At 37.2% G+C, this 18,534-nt stretch overlaps 1 protein-coding gene across 1 annotated transcript; it reads left to right on the forward strand.

Moving 5' to 3' along the window:
• The first annotated feature begins 15,111 nt into the window (after window positions 1–15,111).
• On the forward strand, window positions 15,112–15,630 carry LOC127791012 (uncharacterized mitochondrial protein AtMg00860-like). Its single transcript, XM_052320746.1, has one exon. It carries the CDS (start codon window positions 15,112–15,114, stop codon window positions 15,628–15,630), a length of 519 nt encoding a protein of 172 aa, XP_052176706.1.
• The last annotated feature ends 2,904 nt before the right edge of the window (window positions 15,631–18,534 follow it).

Raw genomic sequence — 18,534 nt, forward strand, 5'->3', positions numbered from 1 at the left:
TGGTCACGTTTTCGGCAACTGACGTGGAATCAGGAAATTTATTTATAATTAAATAATTCATAATAATTTTATTTAAAATTAATAACTGATTTAATAAATTAATAATTTATTTAATTTTAATAACTGATTTATTTAAAATTAATAACTGATTTAATTTTAATAACTGATTTATTTAAAATTAATAATAACTGATTTATTTAAAATTAATAACTGATTTAATTTTAATAACTGATTTATTTAAAATTAATAACTGATTTAATTTTAATAACTGATTTATTTAAAATTAATAATAACTGATTTATTTAAAATTAATAACTGATTTAATTTTAATAACTGATTTATTTAAAATTAATAACTGATTTATTAAATCAGTTATTAATTTTAAATAAAATTATTATGAATTTTAATAAAATTATTATAAATTTTAGGCTTAATACATCTTAAAATTCCTCAACTATTATAAAATATGACATTGAGTCTTTCATCTAAAAAATCTCAAGATTCAGTCTTTAAATAATTAAAAAAATATCTTTTTAGTCCTTGCCGTCAATGCGAGTAAACGACTCCATTATGTTTGTCTTAAACCTATATATACACACATATATATATACACCTGGCTCTATATATATATATATATATACATATACACAAACACACACACACATAGGGCCGCGGCCATCACCCATACGCCCAATCATGGTCGCGACCATCACCCACCCCTAATATACACAAACGCATGCACACATGGAGCTTGATGATCCCGGCTACGGCGGCACCCCAGCTAAAGAGTTGCTCTACATTTTCTGCTGGAAAAAGCCCTCGTCTCTCAGCTCCACCGTCGCTCTCGACCCGCAAGAGCTCCGCTCCGACTCCCCTTTCGCTGAGGACTAGTGGCTTGAGACCGAGCTTACTGGCCCACCCAGGTTTCTATTCACGATTAAAGAGGAAACGAATGAGGATTTGGAGTCTGAAGACAGCAAGTCTAGAAAAGGGTCGAGAAGCCGAAGCTTGAGCGATGGGATTAACGTCTCGGTGGAGACTCCGTTTCTCACCCCCATTGCTTCGCCGCCGTATTTCACGCCGCCGCGCAGCCCCATAGCGTTCTCCGGCAATGGGTTCAATCCCCTCTTTGAATAGTCATCGCTACCTGCCCAACTCAAGCTCTTGAAAGATGCTGAAACCAAACTTCACAAAAGAAAACTAGGTCAAGAAGTTGAGAGGGAAGTTCATAAGGTCGAAGGATCATCGATTCAACAAGATGAAGAAAATGATTCTTTCATTACGTTGGTTATCGATAAGAACAGAGAGGCATAGATGAAGCACCATTCGAGCACTTCACAGGTGCTTCCTCTGAGCTCGTTGCCTTTCTCGTTCAGATTTCAGACCACCCATTAACCTCAAAAACAGAAGAAAGAAACCCATCTCAGATTATAGCTTCGTGGACTCAATTAGATTGTTTTTGTTGCTTGGTTTGCTTGAGAATCTGGTGGTTTCTAGCGATCTTTTTGGGAGTGTGTTGCCTAGGGGAATGATGATGTGATTAAAGTTGCAGGCGCAGGGCCGTGTTGGAAGCATTCATGGGGGAAAGTGGCTGCAATTGTGTGTATATATATATATATATTTCACTGAGATTAAATTATGTCACGCGCCTTAAACGGTGCGTGATGTCACACATAAACGGATGTAAATGGTAAGGACTAAAAATGTATCTTTTTAATTGTTTAAATATCGAATCTTGAGGTTTTTTAAGTGAGGGACTCAATGTCATATTTTGTAATAGTTGAGGAACTTTAAGATGTATTAAGCCTAAATTTTATGATATCACGTGAATATGTGAAAATTATTTATGAATATAACATTTTCCCTTCAACAACTCTAAATCCTTGTTTTCAAAATTATAATATTTTATATTTGCAAGTGTTCTGTCTACTAGGGAGGAGTTCTCTTGAAAAATCCATTATCCTTGAGAGAATATGTATCTCGGTAAGTTTTTTTTTTAGAGAATGGGTTATTCAACAACACTATATCTCATTCGAAAGGACATTACACCCCATACGTGCGTGCGTGTCACGTATCCCACTTATTAATCAAGATTATATAAATAACTCTTAACCCTTCATATTTGAGCAATTTTTTTTTATTTTTCTTCCCGACCTTCAATTTCAGGAACACCGACTACACAAGCTCTTTTGAAGAAGCACCTCTATCCCGAACAACTCTCCTCTGCATCCTACAACACACTTCTATATAATTCCATTGCATCCAGATTTCACTATGGTCTCTTTTATCTTAAGCATCAGAAAGCCTGAACGGGAAAAGTGTTCTCGTGCCTTGTGACCTATTTTTTGCCTTGTAGGTCTTCTTTGAGACCAACTTCAATTCTCCCAAACAACTTTCTCTCATACAAGCCTTGTTCCCCATCAGGTTTTACCGACTCTCAGAGCTTCTCCCACAAGATATATTTTAATTGTTATACTCAAACAACAACAATAGTTATCAAATAAGTTATTATATTTTAATTTTAAAATTAAAAAAATTATTATATTTTTAATATGGTTAACTTTAAATTTTGAAGTTATTTAGATATCGTGTTTGAGAAGATATAAAGTGTAATTGTGCAATATTATTTTAATTAACAATAAAATTGATATTATTAATATAATTAAAACACTATAGAATAATATTAAAAAGACATCAATAATAATGAATAAGGTGGGCTTGAATTTGGAAAAAAAACTTATTTGATACTTTAGAAAGTATAATAGTCAAATTAACTCTAAGTCTTTAAAGTGTAATAGTTTGTTTATGACAAAAGGCATAAATATGCCCTCAAACTTTGCCTCAAAAGTCATTTGGCCCCCTTAACTTTGGACTAAATTTATCATATCCCTCAACTTTTGATTTTGGAACAAACACGCCCTCAGTTGGTAGTTGGGCGAGCATAAATTACAAGTACTGTATAAACCCTCAATGCCATCTGCAAATTTGTTGGGAAGTCTACCATCCACAACGTTGATGAGGCCTTCATCTGCAAATTCGTTGATAAGGCCAGACGTGGGTTGCCGACGAGGGATATGAAAAATGGGTTAACAATTGTCGGTTTTTATTCAACCTAAACCTCAGCCAAACCACAAGATCAAGATTAAATCACTAAAGGTAAAACAAAAATTAAAAGAACACAAGAACATGGCATTTACGTGTTTGGAATTGAAAAAGATTTTACTCACGGCAGAGACTTATCACCCTTAGTCAATCCACTAATATTTCAAAATTACAATCGAATTACAAGATCACAACAAGAATAAACAGTAGCAAATATTAAACTGAAACATAATACAAAATACAAGAACAAGCGCAATATCTATCCGACCAATCTTAAGATCAAGTCGTGTATCTATTCTTTCAGTTTAGAGATTACACAATACAACCTTACCAAGTGATCTTACCACAAAAACAAAAAATTGATTGATCAAGAGAAGGATTCACAAGAGAGGGTTTCTCTTTAAGCGCTGAAATAGAGTTTCAAAAATGAGAGAGTAAGCAATCTGACAATTAGGGCATGAAAGAGCCCTTATATAGTAGCAAGGGACTGAGTTAGGCCAGTGAATAACATGCATGGGCCATCTGAATATGGGCTTGGCTCATGACAGATTATGGCCCAATGGTTATTAGCCCACATTATTAATCAGCAAATTATATATATATATATATATATACTCATTCAAATTGCACTTACATGAAAGTTAAATGTAACCCAATTTCATATAAAAGAAATGCAACCAGATTTTTCATATAAAAGAAATGCAACCAGATTATACATAAAAGTATAAATGATAAAACATTTTAATGCATTTTGAATCACATTATTTAACAAATTCCACATTGATTCAAGAATGGATTAAATAGTGGATTTTTAACTAAAGATCTTTGCAAGTCTTCACAACTACGTTGAAAGAACATTGAGCAAATCTAAGCCTTGTTCAAATTTTGCTATAGGAATAGACTTAGTTAACATATCTGCTGGATTGATTTTTGTAGAAATCTTTTCCACCTTAATATGTCCTTTAGATATAATATCCCTAATAAAGTGAAGATACACATCTATGTGCTTGGTTTTCTCATGAAACGCACTGTTCTTAGAGAGACGAATGACACTTTGTGAATCACAAAATACCCTAGGGATTTGGTTACCTAGACCTAATTCTTTAACTATTCCCTACAACCAAATTGCCTCTTTCATAGCTTCTGTTAAGACAACATATTCTGCCTCAATGGTTGATAAAGGCATTATATGCTGAAGATTTGATTTTTAGCTTACCATATTTCCACCTATGGTGAAAACATATCCAGACAAGGATCTTCTCTTATCTAAATCAGCTACAAAATTAGAGTCACAATAACCCTGAATACAGTAGGAATTTTCAGTGTTAGAACTGAACACTAAACCCCTATCCAAAGGCCCTTTAGATACATAAAAATTCACTTAACAATTGTCCAATGTTTTTTACATGGATTGCTCATGAATCTACTTACTAGACTAACTCCATAGGCTATATCAGGTCTGGTTCCTATCATAGCATACATTAGGCTTCCCACTACATTAGAGTAGGGAACCTTCTTTATGTATTTATATTCTTGCTTAGGTAATTTATCTTTTACAACATAAAACTTAAAATGGGGAGGAATTAGGGTAGAGACTAATTTACAATCTTGCATTTCAAATAGGTTTACTACCTTCTTTAGGTAGCCGGATTGAGATAGAGTTAGGGTGCCTTTGTTCCTATCTCTTTTAATATTAATCTCTAATATATGTTTGGCTTCACCAAGGCTTTTCATCTCAAATTTTGATTTAAGGGCTTGAATCAATTTACTTATTTCTCTCTTTTCTTTACATGTTATAAGCATGTCATCAACATAAATCAAAAGATATATGTATATTTTTTCCTTAAGCTGCTTAAAATAGACACAATGGTCAAAATTACATCTTATGTAATTTTCTTTGAGTATAAACTTATCAAACCTCCTATACCAATATCTAGCAGACTACTTAAGGCCATACAAAGACCTTTGTAACAAGAAGACTTTATTCTCTTTCCCTTTTTCTATAAAACCTACAAGTTAATCCATATATATCCTCTCTTCTAGGTTTCTATGTAGAAAGGTAGTCTTGACATCTAATTATTCATGCTCTAAGTCATGTAAAGCTACTAGGGCTAAGACTAGTCTCATTAAGGAATGCTTTACTACTGGGGAGAACACTTCATGGTAGTATATGCCTTCTCCTTTGAAATACCCCTTAGCTACTACCATTGCCTTAAATCTGGTTGGTTCTACACCTGGTATACTTGGCTTCCGTTTGTGTATCCATTTGCAGCCTATAACCTTTTGATCTTTAGATTTATCTACAAGTATCTAGGTATTGTTCTTTTCAAGAGATTTCATCTATTCTTTCATTGCCTTTAACCAATTAGTTTTATCTTTGCTTGAACAAGCATCCTGATAGCTAACATGTTCATCATGCTCTATAGAATCACCTACATTTAAAGCATAGGCAATAACATCTGCATGGGCAACCTTGCAGGTGGTTTAATTTCTCTCCTTATCCTATCCTTGGTTAGAATATAATCATTTAAATTAGGGAGAGATTTAGCTAAACCCTGATTCTCTTCAATTTATGTTTCTGGTTCAGCATTTTCAGGAGAGCTAGAAGGCTAAGAGTTTTCTAGGTTAGACTCCTCAAACCTATCATTAGTGTAATATCCTAATATTTTGAGAATAATAATAATTAATTTTTTGTATTTAAAATATTTTTGGCATCCATTAGGGATTATAATTGAAAAAAAAAACTAATGAGTTTAGAGATAGTGGGCTAAGTTGAAAAAGGAAAGGTTAAGTAAATGGGCTAAGAGTTAGTGGACTAAGTTAAAAAAAAGAAAGAAAAGAAAGGTTAAGTAAATGGGTTTAGAGTCAGGAGCAAAGCCAATGTAGGCCCAGTGAGGGCCTTGGCCCGCCATTGATTTTGGCCTACACTAAGGCTCGGGTATAAAATCTAAAACCCTCCCTCAATCTCTCTCTCGCTCAAGCTCCCGCAACCTGCCTCTCCTGGCCCCTGCCCTTCTCCCTTTCTCCCTCTCGCTCGCTGCCGGCTGCGGGCTTCCTCTCTGTCGCTCTCACTCACTCTGACCTCCGTCCGGTGACTCGAACCATCCGACCATCGCTGAGGTGAGGTCGCTGACTCGCTCCGCTCGCCCTCCCCTCGCCTCCTCGGTCTACAGCCGCTCTCGTTCGCCTCGCTCAGTCCATCACCGTCAGTTGCTCTTACTTACTAGTTGTTGCCTCTTTTAGGGCCTCTGGCTCCATCACTAGCCGGCTTTCCCCTCAGAGCTCCGGCCCTCCGTCGCTGATCGCTCGCTAGAGCTGGACGTTGGCTGGTTGATCGATGCCTGCCTATCCAACTCCAACTTTCTCTCCCTCTCGCTTAATCAATGAGCAATAAGCCTCACCAATTTTTGTCTCAAAAGGGTAATTTTTTTTTCATTTTTAAAATTAAGGTATTGATTAAATTATGTTAATTTTTTTATACATTTATATTATTATATTATTATCTTTATTTTTTTCCTTAATAAATTTTGCCCTCACTAAAAAATATTCCTGGCTCCGCCCCTGTTTAGAGTTAGTGGGCTAAGTAGAAAAAAAAAAGGTAAAGGCTAAACAAATGGGCTTAAAGTCAGTAGGGTAAGAAAGTGTGCTTAAAATTAATAAACTAAATGAAAGAATAATCTATTCAAAAGAAGATTTAGTGAAAAATAATTAAAGATGATGGGTGAAATAATTGAGAAATGTGGGAGACAAAGTAGGGTGTGGACAAATAATTAAATATTATGAGTGATATTTAGTTAAAAATAATTAAGAAAGATGACAAAATAATTAAAGATGATGAATGAAATAATTGAGAAATGTGGGAGACAAAGTGAGGTGTGGACAAATAATCAAAGATAATGGGTGAAATAATTGAGAAATGTGGGAGAAAAACTAGGGTGTGGATAAATAATTAAAGATTATGAGTGAGATTTAGTGAAAAATAATTAAGAAATGTGACAAAATAATTAAAGATAGTGAGTCACTACAATTATGCTAAACTTAACTCAACCCTCTATAAATAGAGAAAACTTGGAAGGTTTGAGAACTTAGATTAGAAAGAGAAAGGTTGTAAGAAAAAAAAAGATTTGAGAGTGAGAGAGAGATTTGAAAAAGAGAAAGAAAAAAAAATAGAGAGAAAAAAATACCAAAAAATTTCTAGAAAAATTTTATCGGCTAGGTTTAGTAGTTTGTGTGAAAATTTGTGGCAGAAGGCGTTGTTGGATACGCAAATCGAGATTTCATCGCAATTTTGAAGAATACCGAATCGCTTCGTGAGATTTTGAGTTATCTTCAAAAATTTCTTCAAAAATTTCAAAAATATGATAATCATATTTTAGAATTTTTGATGATGAAATTGGAAGATAAATGCATGATTGGTATTTATTATGAATTTTTTGAGGTAATAGATGCTTGAAAATCAAAAAGGAAATGAGAAATAAATAGAACATGGATTCTAAAAATTATTAGGAAATTTTTGGGGCTTAGGAATATTACTTTAGGAATTATTAAAAAGAGAAATTGAGAAAATTTTATGAGAAAGTATTTATTTCATAATCTTGAGGAAATAATAAGAGGAAATGGGAGAAATTAGGAAAATTAGAGAAAATTAGAAATTTGATTTTTTTAAATAATTATGATGCCCAGGGTACAACAAAGTTTATAATTGAGTACGATTGGAAGTCCGACGCGAATTTTGAGGTAAAATTATGCTAGGAGCAAAATTATCTTTTTGTAAAGTAAGTGGTACTATTCAACTGGATTTAGTTTATGAAAATGGCTTGTAAGTGGTTCCACCAAAACTTGATTTTATGTAAATATTTCCATCATGTTGTCATGTCTTGATGTGAACATGTCATGTGGATTGCATTTACATGTATTGATGACAAAGTATACATATGAGCATAATGAGATTCACGGTCGTACGTTGCATGGGTTTGAGATTAGGTACTGACGCCGTTGCTTTTGCCAATGGTGCACCCATACACCCTGGTCTGGCAGGGAGACTGTACAAATGGCGAGTAATCTTAAGGTGCATTCGACCCAAATATGAGAGTTATGATGTTATGTGCATTGCATTCATACATATGCATTATGATGTACTCTTACTTAGATGATTTATCATCTAATGTGGGTCTTGCCCCTGGAACATTCAAACGTTCCAGATGAGGTTTGCAGCGAAGATATAGAAGCGGATGAATTGTAAAGACGCAAGGCATTATGAAGTTAACTTCAACATTTTGTTCCTGTATAAGGACCCGATCATGTATTAATCGTGCTATGTTATGTTTTAAGTTATGATATGTTATGTTTTCAAGTTATGTTGGGAAAAAAAAAAAAAACTTATGTCATGTTTCATGTTATGTTGAAAGACTTAAGTACTATTATCGAATAATCTTGTGTTACTAATTTCGTTGAGGCGATCATGTAATATTATTAATGTTTGAGGTATGTTGAAGTTCGATTCTTGCTTCTGCTATTAATGATTACCTAGCCTAACATATATAGAGTAAGAAAGCTAATGATAGGCAAGTAGTAGGGAAATTTTGAAATTATATCATGACGAGTTATTAAAAAAAATATATAGTCAAAATTTTCTAAGTTATAACATGCCCGTGGAAGTGGGGTGTTACAATTAGTGTTATCCCTTTCCACCTCAAACCAAAAAAAAAAAAAAAAATGGTTTGATCTGCCTTAATAATTTCCACCTTATCTGGCATATAGTATTCTATTTCCTTGAATATTACATCCCGACTAATAACTAGCTTCTTATCTTCGATCATCCATAGCTTATATCCTTTTCTCCCTTGAGGGTATCCTAGGAATACAACCTTTTTGGCTCTAGGGTTTAGATTCCCTTCTTTCTTATGGACATATGCAATACATCCAAACAGTCTAAGGTGGTCTAATGAAGGTAATTTCCCACTCCATAGATATTCTAGAGTCCTAAAGTTTATGGTAGAGAAAGGGGATTTATTTATTTGGTAGCAAGCAATTGACACTGCTTTAGTCTAAAATTTCTTAGGTAAATTAGAGTCCTTTAATAGACATCTTATCTTATTCAAAATTCATCCTCTCAGCAATACCATTTTGCTGAGGTGTCTCACTGCAAGTTCTATACCTTGCAATACCTACTTGTTTGCAAAAATTTATAAATTCATGATTGTAGAATTCCAATCCATTATTTGTTCTTAAAGTCTTTATTTTCTTCCATGTTTGATGTTCTACAAAGGTCTTCCATTCCTTAAAGTTTGCAAAGACTTCATTTTTGTGCTTAAGGAAATAAACCCATACCTTCCTAGAATAGTCATATATTAAAGAAATGAAATACTGGGCACCTAATAAGGAACTAGGAACTTGGGAACATCCCCAAAAATCAGAATGAATATACTCTAGGACACCCTTAGACTTATGTTTTGCCTGTGCAAACTGCAATCTGTGAGACTTGCCCATGACACATGTCTCACAGAAATTTAAATCATTAATCCTTTTAGGATCTAGGATGTCTTGTTTAATTAATTTTTATGCACCTTTCATTCCTATGTGACCTAGCCTCATATGCCATAATGCAATGTCATCATTTTCTGTAACTGAAACTGCAACGTTCCCAGAGATAGTGTCTGCTTGCAAAACATATAGCCCTTGCTTAAGGATTCCTTTAAGAACTACCATGGATCCTTTCATCACCCTAAGGATACCATTTTTAGACTCATAAAACCTTCCATTTGAATCTAACATGCCTAGGGAAATAAGATTTCTTCTATGATTAGGTACAAATTTCACATTATCTAAAGTCCTAAACATTCCATCTGTAATACCCTAAGTTATTATGAATAAAAATTAATACTATACTTAGTTATGTTTTATTTAGATGATGCTTATATGATATATTTAAATTAGCTTGATATGATGTATAATTAAAGTGTGCTTACTATGTGTAAGTATGTCAATATGTAAAATATAAATAAATATACAAATATGTAAATGAAATAATATGATTTATGACAAAAACTATATATGCAAAAATAAGTATATATATGCATGTATGTATATCGTGGGTATATATATAGTAAATATATATATATAATAAGTATATATAAATACATGCATGTATGTATGTATGTCGTGGGTATATATAGTATATATATATATAAAAGAAAAATCAAATCAAGAAAATCCGGATTTTGCAAAAGCAGCGCGCGGCCAGTGCATGGCCGCGCCTGCAAATGGGTTTCAAGGCAAGGGGGGTCATTAAATGCCGAAATGACATCGGAATGGCCTCTAGGACACGCGACCGACGATGGTGAGGCAAGGCACGTCGAAATCGTGCTATAAATAGCTGCTCCAAGACTGCCCATTTCATCCGAAAGTTGCGAGGCTTATATCAGTCGATTGGGAGAGAGTTTGAGAGATTTGGGAGTAGGGTTTTGATCTTCAAGTTGTGGGTAGCATTTCTGCTAAGTTTGGTGGCTAACGAAGCAGTGAAGAGGAAGACCCAAGCATCGTCGGAAAGTCGCGATCTCGCCGGAACCGAGGCTTTAATCGATGATTTGAGGTATTTTTAATATTTTTTTTCAGTTTTTATTGTTATATTTGGGTTCGGGAGGTCGAAATGAAGGGGGAGGGAAGCTTCATTCAAAGCTTTGAAGCCCAGAGGGGCCGCCGGAGAAGATGATCCAGCACGGGCGCATGGCTGCACGCGCCCGCGAGTAGGAAGACGGCGCATGCAGCCCACGTGCCCGTCAAAATAATAGAAAAAGGAAAAAAAAATAAAAGAAAAATATAAATAAAAGAAATAAAATTTTGGAAAATTTTTATTAAATCTGAAATGTTGTTTATGATTTATTGGTGAAGAAATTTTTTGGAAATGCTAAATTTATTAATTATTAAGTAGATTTTTCTATTATGAAAATAGAGAAAAATAAGATTTTTAATTCTGAAAATTCCAAGAAAATTTCAGGATATTAGAAGTATTATTTAAGAAATATTAGTAAATAGAAATTGAATAAAATGAAAGATTAGGTAATTATTATGTAATAATTACATATTTAGCTATTATGAAATAAGGGAAAAATAGGAATTTAAGTTGAAAAATTCCATGAAAATTTAAGAATACTAGAAATATTACTTAAGGAATATTAGTAAAAAGAGATTAAATTTTTATGAAGTCTAGATAATTATTATGTAGTTTCGAAAAGATAAAGCTTAGAAACAAAAGAAAAAAAATGGAAGAAATTATGAAAACTAGTCAATGGTGTTCTAAAAATAAATTTACGCTGTAGGAGTCCTTGTGAGCAAGGAGATTAAGGAATAGCTGCTCGGCATGCTTTTCGAGACGAATTAGCAGTAAGTCTACCGCTTAAACTTAGTACAATCATAAATGTAAATTTCGTGAATGTTTTATCATATTGGCATGCAATGATATGAAATCATCACGTAGACTGCATCAATGGCATGATTATGAAATGCATAATTACACGTTGATACTATTGATCACACGCATATGAGGCCGTAGGGAGTACGAACTGGCACCGCTGTCTTATCAAGGGTGCACCCATACACCCCGGCTTCGAAAGAGGTGGCCGCTAAAATGATAGGCAGCATGAGGGGTGCAGTTGACACCTACGATGAAAGACATTGCATTTGGTACCCTTATTTAGATGGTTCATCATCTAACTTAGGTTTTTCCTTGGAACATTCAACGTTCCAGCCGGGACTTGCAGAGATGATTCCGAGATTGGTGATGAGTAGGGATATGAGACATCGAGATGCGATTACATATACCAAGTTACGTTGTAATATGGATATTTTATTTAAAATTGTGTACATTGTAATTATCATCAAATGCTCATATGTTAACTTGTAATAAATGCCATGTACCATTATTATTATACATGTTGCCATGAGCAGGTTCGATTCAGCTTCCGCTTGTATTTATTTTTCTAGTATAAATATCTCATCTAGCACTAGACACGATCTTAGGGAAATTAAAAAAAAAAAAAAAAGACCTAATTTCCTGAGGCATAACACGCCCGAGAAGGCGGGCTGTTACAGTTGGTATCAGAGCCTAAACCAAGTAGAATACCAGGGAGGAAAACTTGTACCGATATGGGGTTAGTTAGGGGTACTAACGGGGGTTGTGGTGACAGGATGGCTGAAAATTTTTCAGAGCAAATCTTAGTCGACCATTGGGCACACCGTCTGAAAAATCGAGTCCCGCTACTGAACGAAGGTATCATGGAGCACTTAGTTCAGATGGAAGAAATCCTTGATGATGTACCACCCAGTTATCGATTTTGGCCCGACCTGGTTTAACTTCAGATTGACATGATGGTCGGTGTTTTGGAGGAAGATCTGCAAGAATTAGCAGATTGGGTGCGGCAAGGAGAGCAATTTCCTGAGTTTCAACTTTATTGCGCACGGATTCGCGAGCTTCTAGTAGAATTATACGAGCCAGTGCTAGTAGATGAGCCCGATGAAGAGATGGAGGACCCGCTCGAAGAAGAAGAGGCAGCAGATATAGAGAACCCGATCGAGCCTGAAGAGGTGGCAGATCCAATTGAAGTAGAGGAAGAAGAAGACATACCCATATTCTGGGCTGAAGATGACCTTTTCGAGCTTGAAGATACCGATTCTGAAGACGAGGAAGAGATAGAAGTGATGATGAACGACCCCGAGGCACCTCCATACGAATCTGAGGATGAGAAGAACGATTGGATTTGGAGGTCATCAAGACCAAAGTAGATTTTACGAAACATATCCTAACTATCTATGTGACTCGTATAGTGTCTAAGATCTATGTGACCTAAGTAGTATCTATGGCATTTTGCAACTGAATGTGTAATATCTACAGAATTAATGAAGAATCTATCTTATCGGATGGCAAGACCCTGTTATCTAATCCGGAATGTTACTTTCTTTACAGATGGTGAATACACAAAGGAGATTAGCAGTAGGGCCTAGGACGCCCAACCAGCAAGGAAACACAAGTGAACATCTGGAAGGCAACTCCAGCCAGGAGGCCGGGAGTAGTCGGCTGGATCAGATGGAGCGAATTTTGGGAAGTGTGGTGGGATTCATGCAAGAAACTCACTCCCGAGACAACCATGCGGTCAGCATGCTCAATCTTTATCGTCGGTAGAACCCTCTCATTTTTCAAGGGAAACTTGATGCGGACCCCAGCGAAGGGGAATTTTGGATTGAGCAAACAGAGAAGCTACTGGACCACCTGCACTGCAGAGAAGAAGAGAAGGTCAATTGTGCCACCTTCATGCTGCAAGATGAAGCGGATAGGTGGTGGAAGGGAGTCAAGAGGGCAATGACCCCTCGGGCCAGGGCACCCTACATCACTTGGGAGCGATTTAATGAGCTCTTTAATGAAAAGTACTTTCCCTTGAATTTGAGGATGAAAAAGAAAAGAGAATTCATGGAGTTAAAACAGATCGGAGACATGACTGTCGCACAGTATGAAGATGCTTTTAGCCGCTTGATCCGGTATATGCCTATTTATGAAAGAGACGAAAGGATTAAGGCTCAAAAGTTTTTGCGAGGGCTGAATCTGAAACTTCAGAGGGCGTTGAGTAGTATAAATACTTAGTCCTATTCAGAAGTGGTGCTGCAAGCTTTTACCACTGAGGCCAACCTAAGCCGAATCGAAGCTATTCAAGAGGAAAGTCGCCAAGGAAGCAGTTATAAAGCAAGTAAGAAGCTGGAACTTCAGAAGCCAAATTCAAGCCTAGCATTCCATGCACCAAATGCCAGAAGCAACACCCTGGGAGGCCGTGCCGGCTTGGAACAAAGGGTTGTTACAACTGTGGAGAAATGGGACATCTCAATCAGGATTGCCCAAAGAAGGGAATCACTTGTTACAACTGCCAGCAGACTGGTCATTATGCAAAGGACTGTCCCAAGCCGCGACTGGCACGTCAACCTCAAGGGACGACTGGAAATGCTAGAGTTCAGCAAGACCGGGTGTTTCATCTGACACGGCAAGATACGGCAGAAGACCCAGCCGTAATTGAAGGTACCATGCTATTATCTGGTATCCCCATGCATGCATTAATAGATTCAGGTGCAAGTCACTCATTTATTTCGCATGCATTTACTAAAGTATTAGGAGACAAACCAGAAAATTTGAATTGTCATATGATTGTCGCAACCCCAATGGGGAAGTCTCTAGAAACTTCTTCAGGATACAAAAATAGAAAGATCCGAATAGAAGAGGTTGAGTTCCTGGTGGATCTAATCCTTTTGGAATTTCAAGATTTTGACGTGATCCTAGGAATGGACTTCCTTACCAAGCACAAAGCGATATTGGACTGTAAAGCTAAAACAGTCTGTCTTAGGAGCAGGGACTTGAACGTTAAGTTTCAAGGGCAAAAGAGGGCAAGTAATCGGAGGTGGATCTCGGCTCTAAAGGCTGAGAAATTATTACGACAAGGAGCACGAGGATACCTGTCTTATGTCCTAGAGAAAGGCACGGAGCCATTAAAGATCGAGGAAGTACGAATCGTCAGAGAATTCAGGGATGTGTTTCCTGACGAATTGCCTGGATTGCCACCTAAGCGAGAGATTAAGTTTGCAATAGAAATCGTGCCAGGGGCAGGACCGATTTCGATACCCCCGTACAAAATGGCCCCTGCAGAGTTAAGGGAACTAAAGACCCAATTACAAGAGTTGCTCGACAAAGGATTCATAAGGCCAAGTATGTCACCATGGGGAGCACCAGTACTCTTTGTTAAGAAAAAGGATGGGAGCCTGAGAATGTGTATCGACTATCGACAGTTAAACAAGATAACGGTCAAGAATAAGTACCCACTCCCCAGAATCGAGGAGTTGTTCGATTAATTACAAGGAGCCAAGGTCTTCTCCAAGATTGACCTAAGATCGGGGTATTATCAATTAAGGATCAAAGCAGAAGACGTGCCTAAGACAGCTTTTCGCTCTCGATATGGGCACTATGAATTTCTGGTGATGCCGTTCGAACTAACCAATGCCCCAGCAGCTTTTATGGACACTATGAATCGGGTTTTCAGGCCATTCTTGGACAAGTTCATGATCGTGTTTATAGATGACATACTGATATATTCTCCCTCAGAAGAAGAGCACGAATCACATTTAAGGATAATATTGCAAACATTGCAAGAACACAAGTTGTATGCCAAATTCTCAAAATGTGAATTTTGGTTATACCAGGTGGCATTTTTAGGGCATGTTGTATCGGCCGAAGGAATATCGGTCGACCCAGTCAAGATAGCGGCTATGACAAATTGGAAGCAACCCCAGTCAGTTACTGAGGTTAAAAGTTTTCTAGGACTGGCAGGGTACTATAGAAAGTTTGTGGAAGGGTTTTCAAAAATTGCGTCACCCCTCACCAAGTTAACTCAGAAGGGGGTAAAGTTTGACTGGAATAAACGGTGCGAAGAAAGTTTTCAAAAACTTAAGACTAAGCTGACAACCGCTCCAGTACTAGCTATGCCAAATGGAGCATGAGGTTTCATGGTATACACTAACGCCTCAAGAAATGGGTTGGGGTGTGTGCTAATGCAGCATGGTAGAGTCATTGCCTATGGATCTCGACAGCTAAAGAACCATGAGAGAAACTACCCGACTCATGATTTGGAATTGGCTACAGTAGTATTTTCCTTAAAGATTTGGAGACATTATTTGTATGGCGAGAAGTTTGAAATTTTTACTGACCATAAGAGCCTACAATACGTCTTCTCACAGAAAGAGTTAAATATGAGGCAACGGAGATGGATGGAATTGTTAAAAGATTATGACTGTACTATTCAATACCATCCCAATAAAGCTAACATTGTGGCAGATGCCCTAAGCAAAAAAGAAACCGCTTGTGTAGCTGGAATGATGGTAGCAGAATGGAAGCTAGTTGAAGCATTCAGCCTGATGACAGTAGGAGTAGCTTCCCAAGGAAACTCAGCCTACGCAGCTAGTCTCACGCTACAACCAGAATTAATGGATCAGATACGGCAAGCTTACTCCGAAGACTCTCGAATAAAAATGTGGGTTGACGAGCATGGGCGAGTAAAGAGACCAGAATTTGAGGTAAGAGAAAACATCCTTCGATTTCAAGGAAGGATATATGTACCTCGTATGAGGGAATTGCGACAGACAATTTTGGGAGAAGCCCATCGATCCAGATACTCGATCCACCCTGGAGCCACCAAGATGTACCAAGACTTGAAGGCTGTGTATTGGTGGCCAGGAATGAAGAAAAGTGTGGCGAGGTGCGTTAGTCAATATGACACATGCCAGAGAATTAAGATTGAGCACCAAAAACCTGGTGGGAGTTTGCAGCCATTGGAAGTTCCAGAGTGGAAGTGGGAGCACATTACGATGGATTTCGTGACAGGGTTACCAAGAAGTCCTAAGGGAAATGATGTTATTTGGGTTATAGTTGATAGACTAACCAAGTCTGCTCATTTCTTGGCCATGAAGGTAAGCCAACCAATCAGTAAATTAGCTCAACAGTATGTAAATGAGATTGTCAGGTTACATGGAGTGCCGGTAAGCATTGTATCAGACCATGACCCAAGGTTCACTTCTAGGTTTTGAGGAAATCTGCAAGAGAGTTTGGGTACTCAGCTTAGGCTAAGTACAGCCTATCATCCCCAGACAGATGGTCAATCAGAAAGGACCATCCAAACCCTAGAAGATATGCTACGAGCTTGTGCGATTGATTTTTCAGGTAGCTGGGAAGAGTATTTACCATTAGTGGAATTCGTCTACAATAACAGCTACCACAGCAGCATTGGGATGGCTCCCTATGAAGCCCTGTATGGACGAAAATGTAGGTCCCCGATATGTTGGACGGAGGTAGGTGAACGTCAAATTTTGGGACCTGAGATAGTTCAGAAAATGACAGAAAAGATAAGAATCATTCAAGAAAAGATTAAGGAAGCTCAGAATCGCCAGAAATCCTACGCAGATTCAAGAAGAAGAAAATTGGAGTTCCAAGTAGGTGACAAAGTATACCTGAATGGTGACTAGAAGCAACAAGAAAAAGGGCAAGTTAAGCCCTCAGTATATCGGACCATACGATATAATAGAAAGAATTGGACCAGTCGCTTATCGACTCACTCTACCCTTGGCTCTATCAAACCTCCACGACGTGTTCCATGTATCGCAACTCCGTAAGCACGAGCCAGATCCCTCCCAGGTAATGCCAGCTGAGACTATCGAGATTCAAGAAAATCTTTCGTACATTAAGAAACCAGTAAATATCATGGATCGTAGGGATCAAGTCCTAAGAAACAAGTCAATTCCCCTGGTGCAAGTCTTGTGGAGAAACCCAATAAGCGAAGAGATAACTTGGGAGCGAGAGGAAGATATGAGGCTAAATTTCCCATACCTATTTGAAGACCCTATAGTTAGAACGAGTGAGGAATAATCAAATTTCGAGGACGAAATTTTGTAAGGAGGGTAGAATGTAATACCCTAAGTTATTATGAATAAAAATTAATACTATACTTAGTTATGTTTTATTTAGATGATGCTTATATGATATATTTAAATTAGCTTGATATGATGTATAATTAAAGTGTGCTTACTATGTGTAAGTATGTCAATATGTAAAATATAAATAAATATATAAATATGTAAATGAAATAATATGATTTATGACAAAAACTATATATGCAAAAATAAGTATATATATGCATGTATGTATATCGTGGGTATATATATAGTAAATATATATATAATAAGTATATATAAATATATGCATGTATGTATGTATGTCGTGGGTATATATAGTATATATATATATATATAAATCAAATCCGGAAAATTCGGATTTTGCAAAAGCAGCGCGCGGCCAGTGCATGGCCGCGCCTACAAATGGGTTTCAGGGCAAGGGGGGTCATTAAATGCCGAAATGACGTCAGAATGACCTCTAGGACACGCGGCCGACGATGGTGAGGCAAGGCAAGTCGAAATCAGGCTATAAATAGCCGCTCCAAGACTGCCCATTTCATCCGAAAGTTGCGAGGCTTAGATCAGTCGATTGGGAGAGAGTTTGAGAGATTTGGGAGCAGGGTTTTGATCTTCAAGTTGTGGGTAGCATTTCTGCTAAGTTTGGTGGCCAACGGAGCAGTGAAGAGGAAGACCCAAGCATCGTCGAAAAGTCGCGATCTCGCCGGAACCGAGGCTTCAATCGACGATTTGAGGTATTTTTAATGTTTTTTTTTTTTTAGTTTTTATTGCTATATTTGGGTTCAGGAGGTCAAAATGAAGGGGGAAGGAAGCTTCGTTCAAAGCTTTGAAGACCAGAGGGGCTGTCGGCGGCCAAGGGGCCGCCGGAGAAGATGATCTAGCACGGGCGCGTGGCTGCACGCGCCCGCGAGTAGGAAGACGGCGCGTGCAGCCCACGCGCCC

The sequence above is a fragment of the Diospyros lotus genome, chromosome 14 (genome assembly GCF_014633365.1).
Source record: "Diospyros lotus cultivar Yz01 chromosome 14, ASM1463336v1, whole genome shotgun sequence".
NCBI classification, from domain to species: domain Eukaryota; kingdom Viridiplantae; phylum Streptophyta; class Magnoliopsida; order Ericales; family Ebenaceae; genus Diospyros; species Diospyros lotus.

What these genes read in the sequence shown, in the direction of transcription:
- LOC127791012 (XM_052320746.1), top strand. Translation starts at nt 15,112, where the DNA reads ATGCCGTTCGAACTAACCAATGCCCCAGCAGCTTTTATGGACACTATG.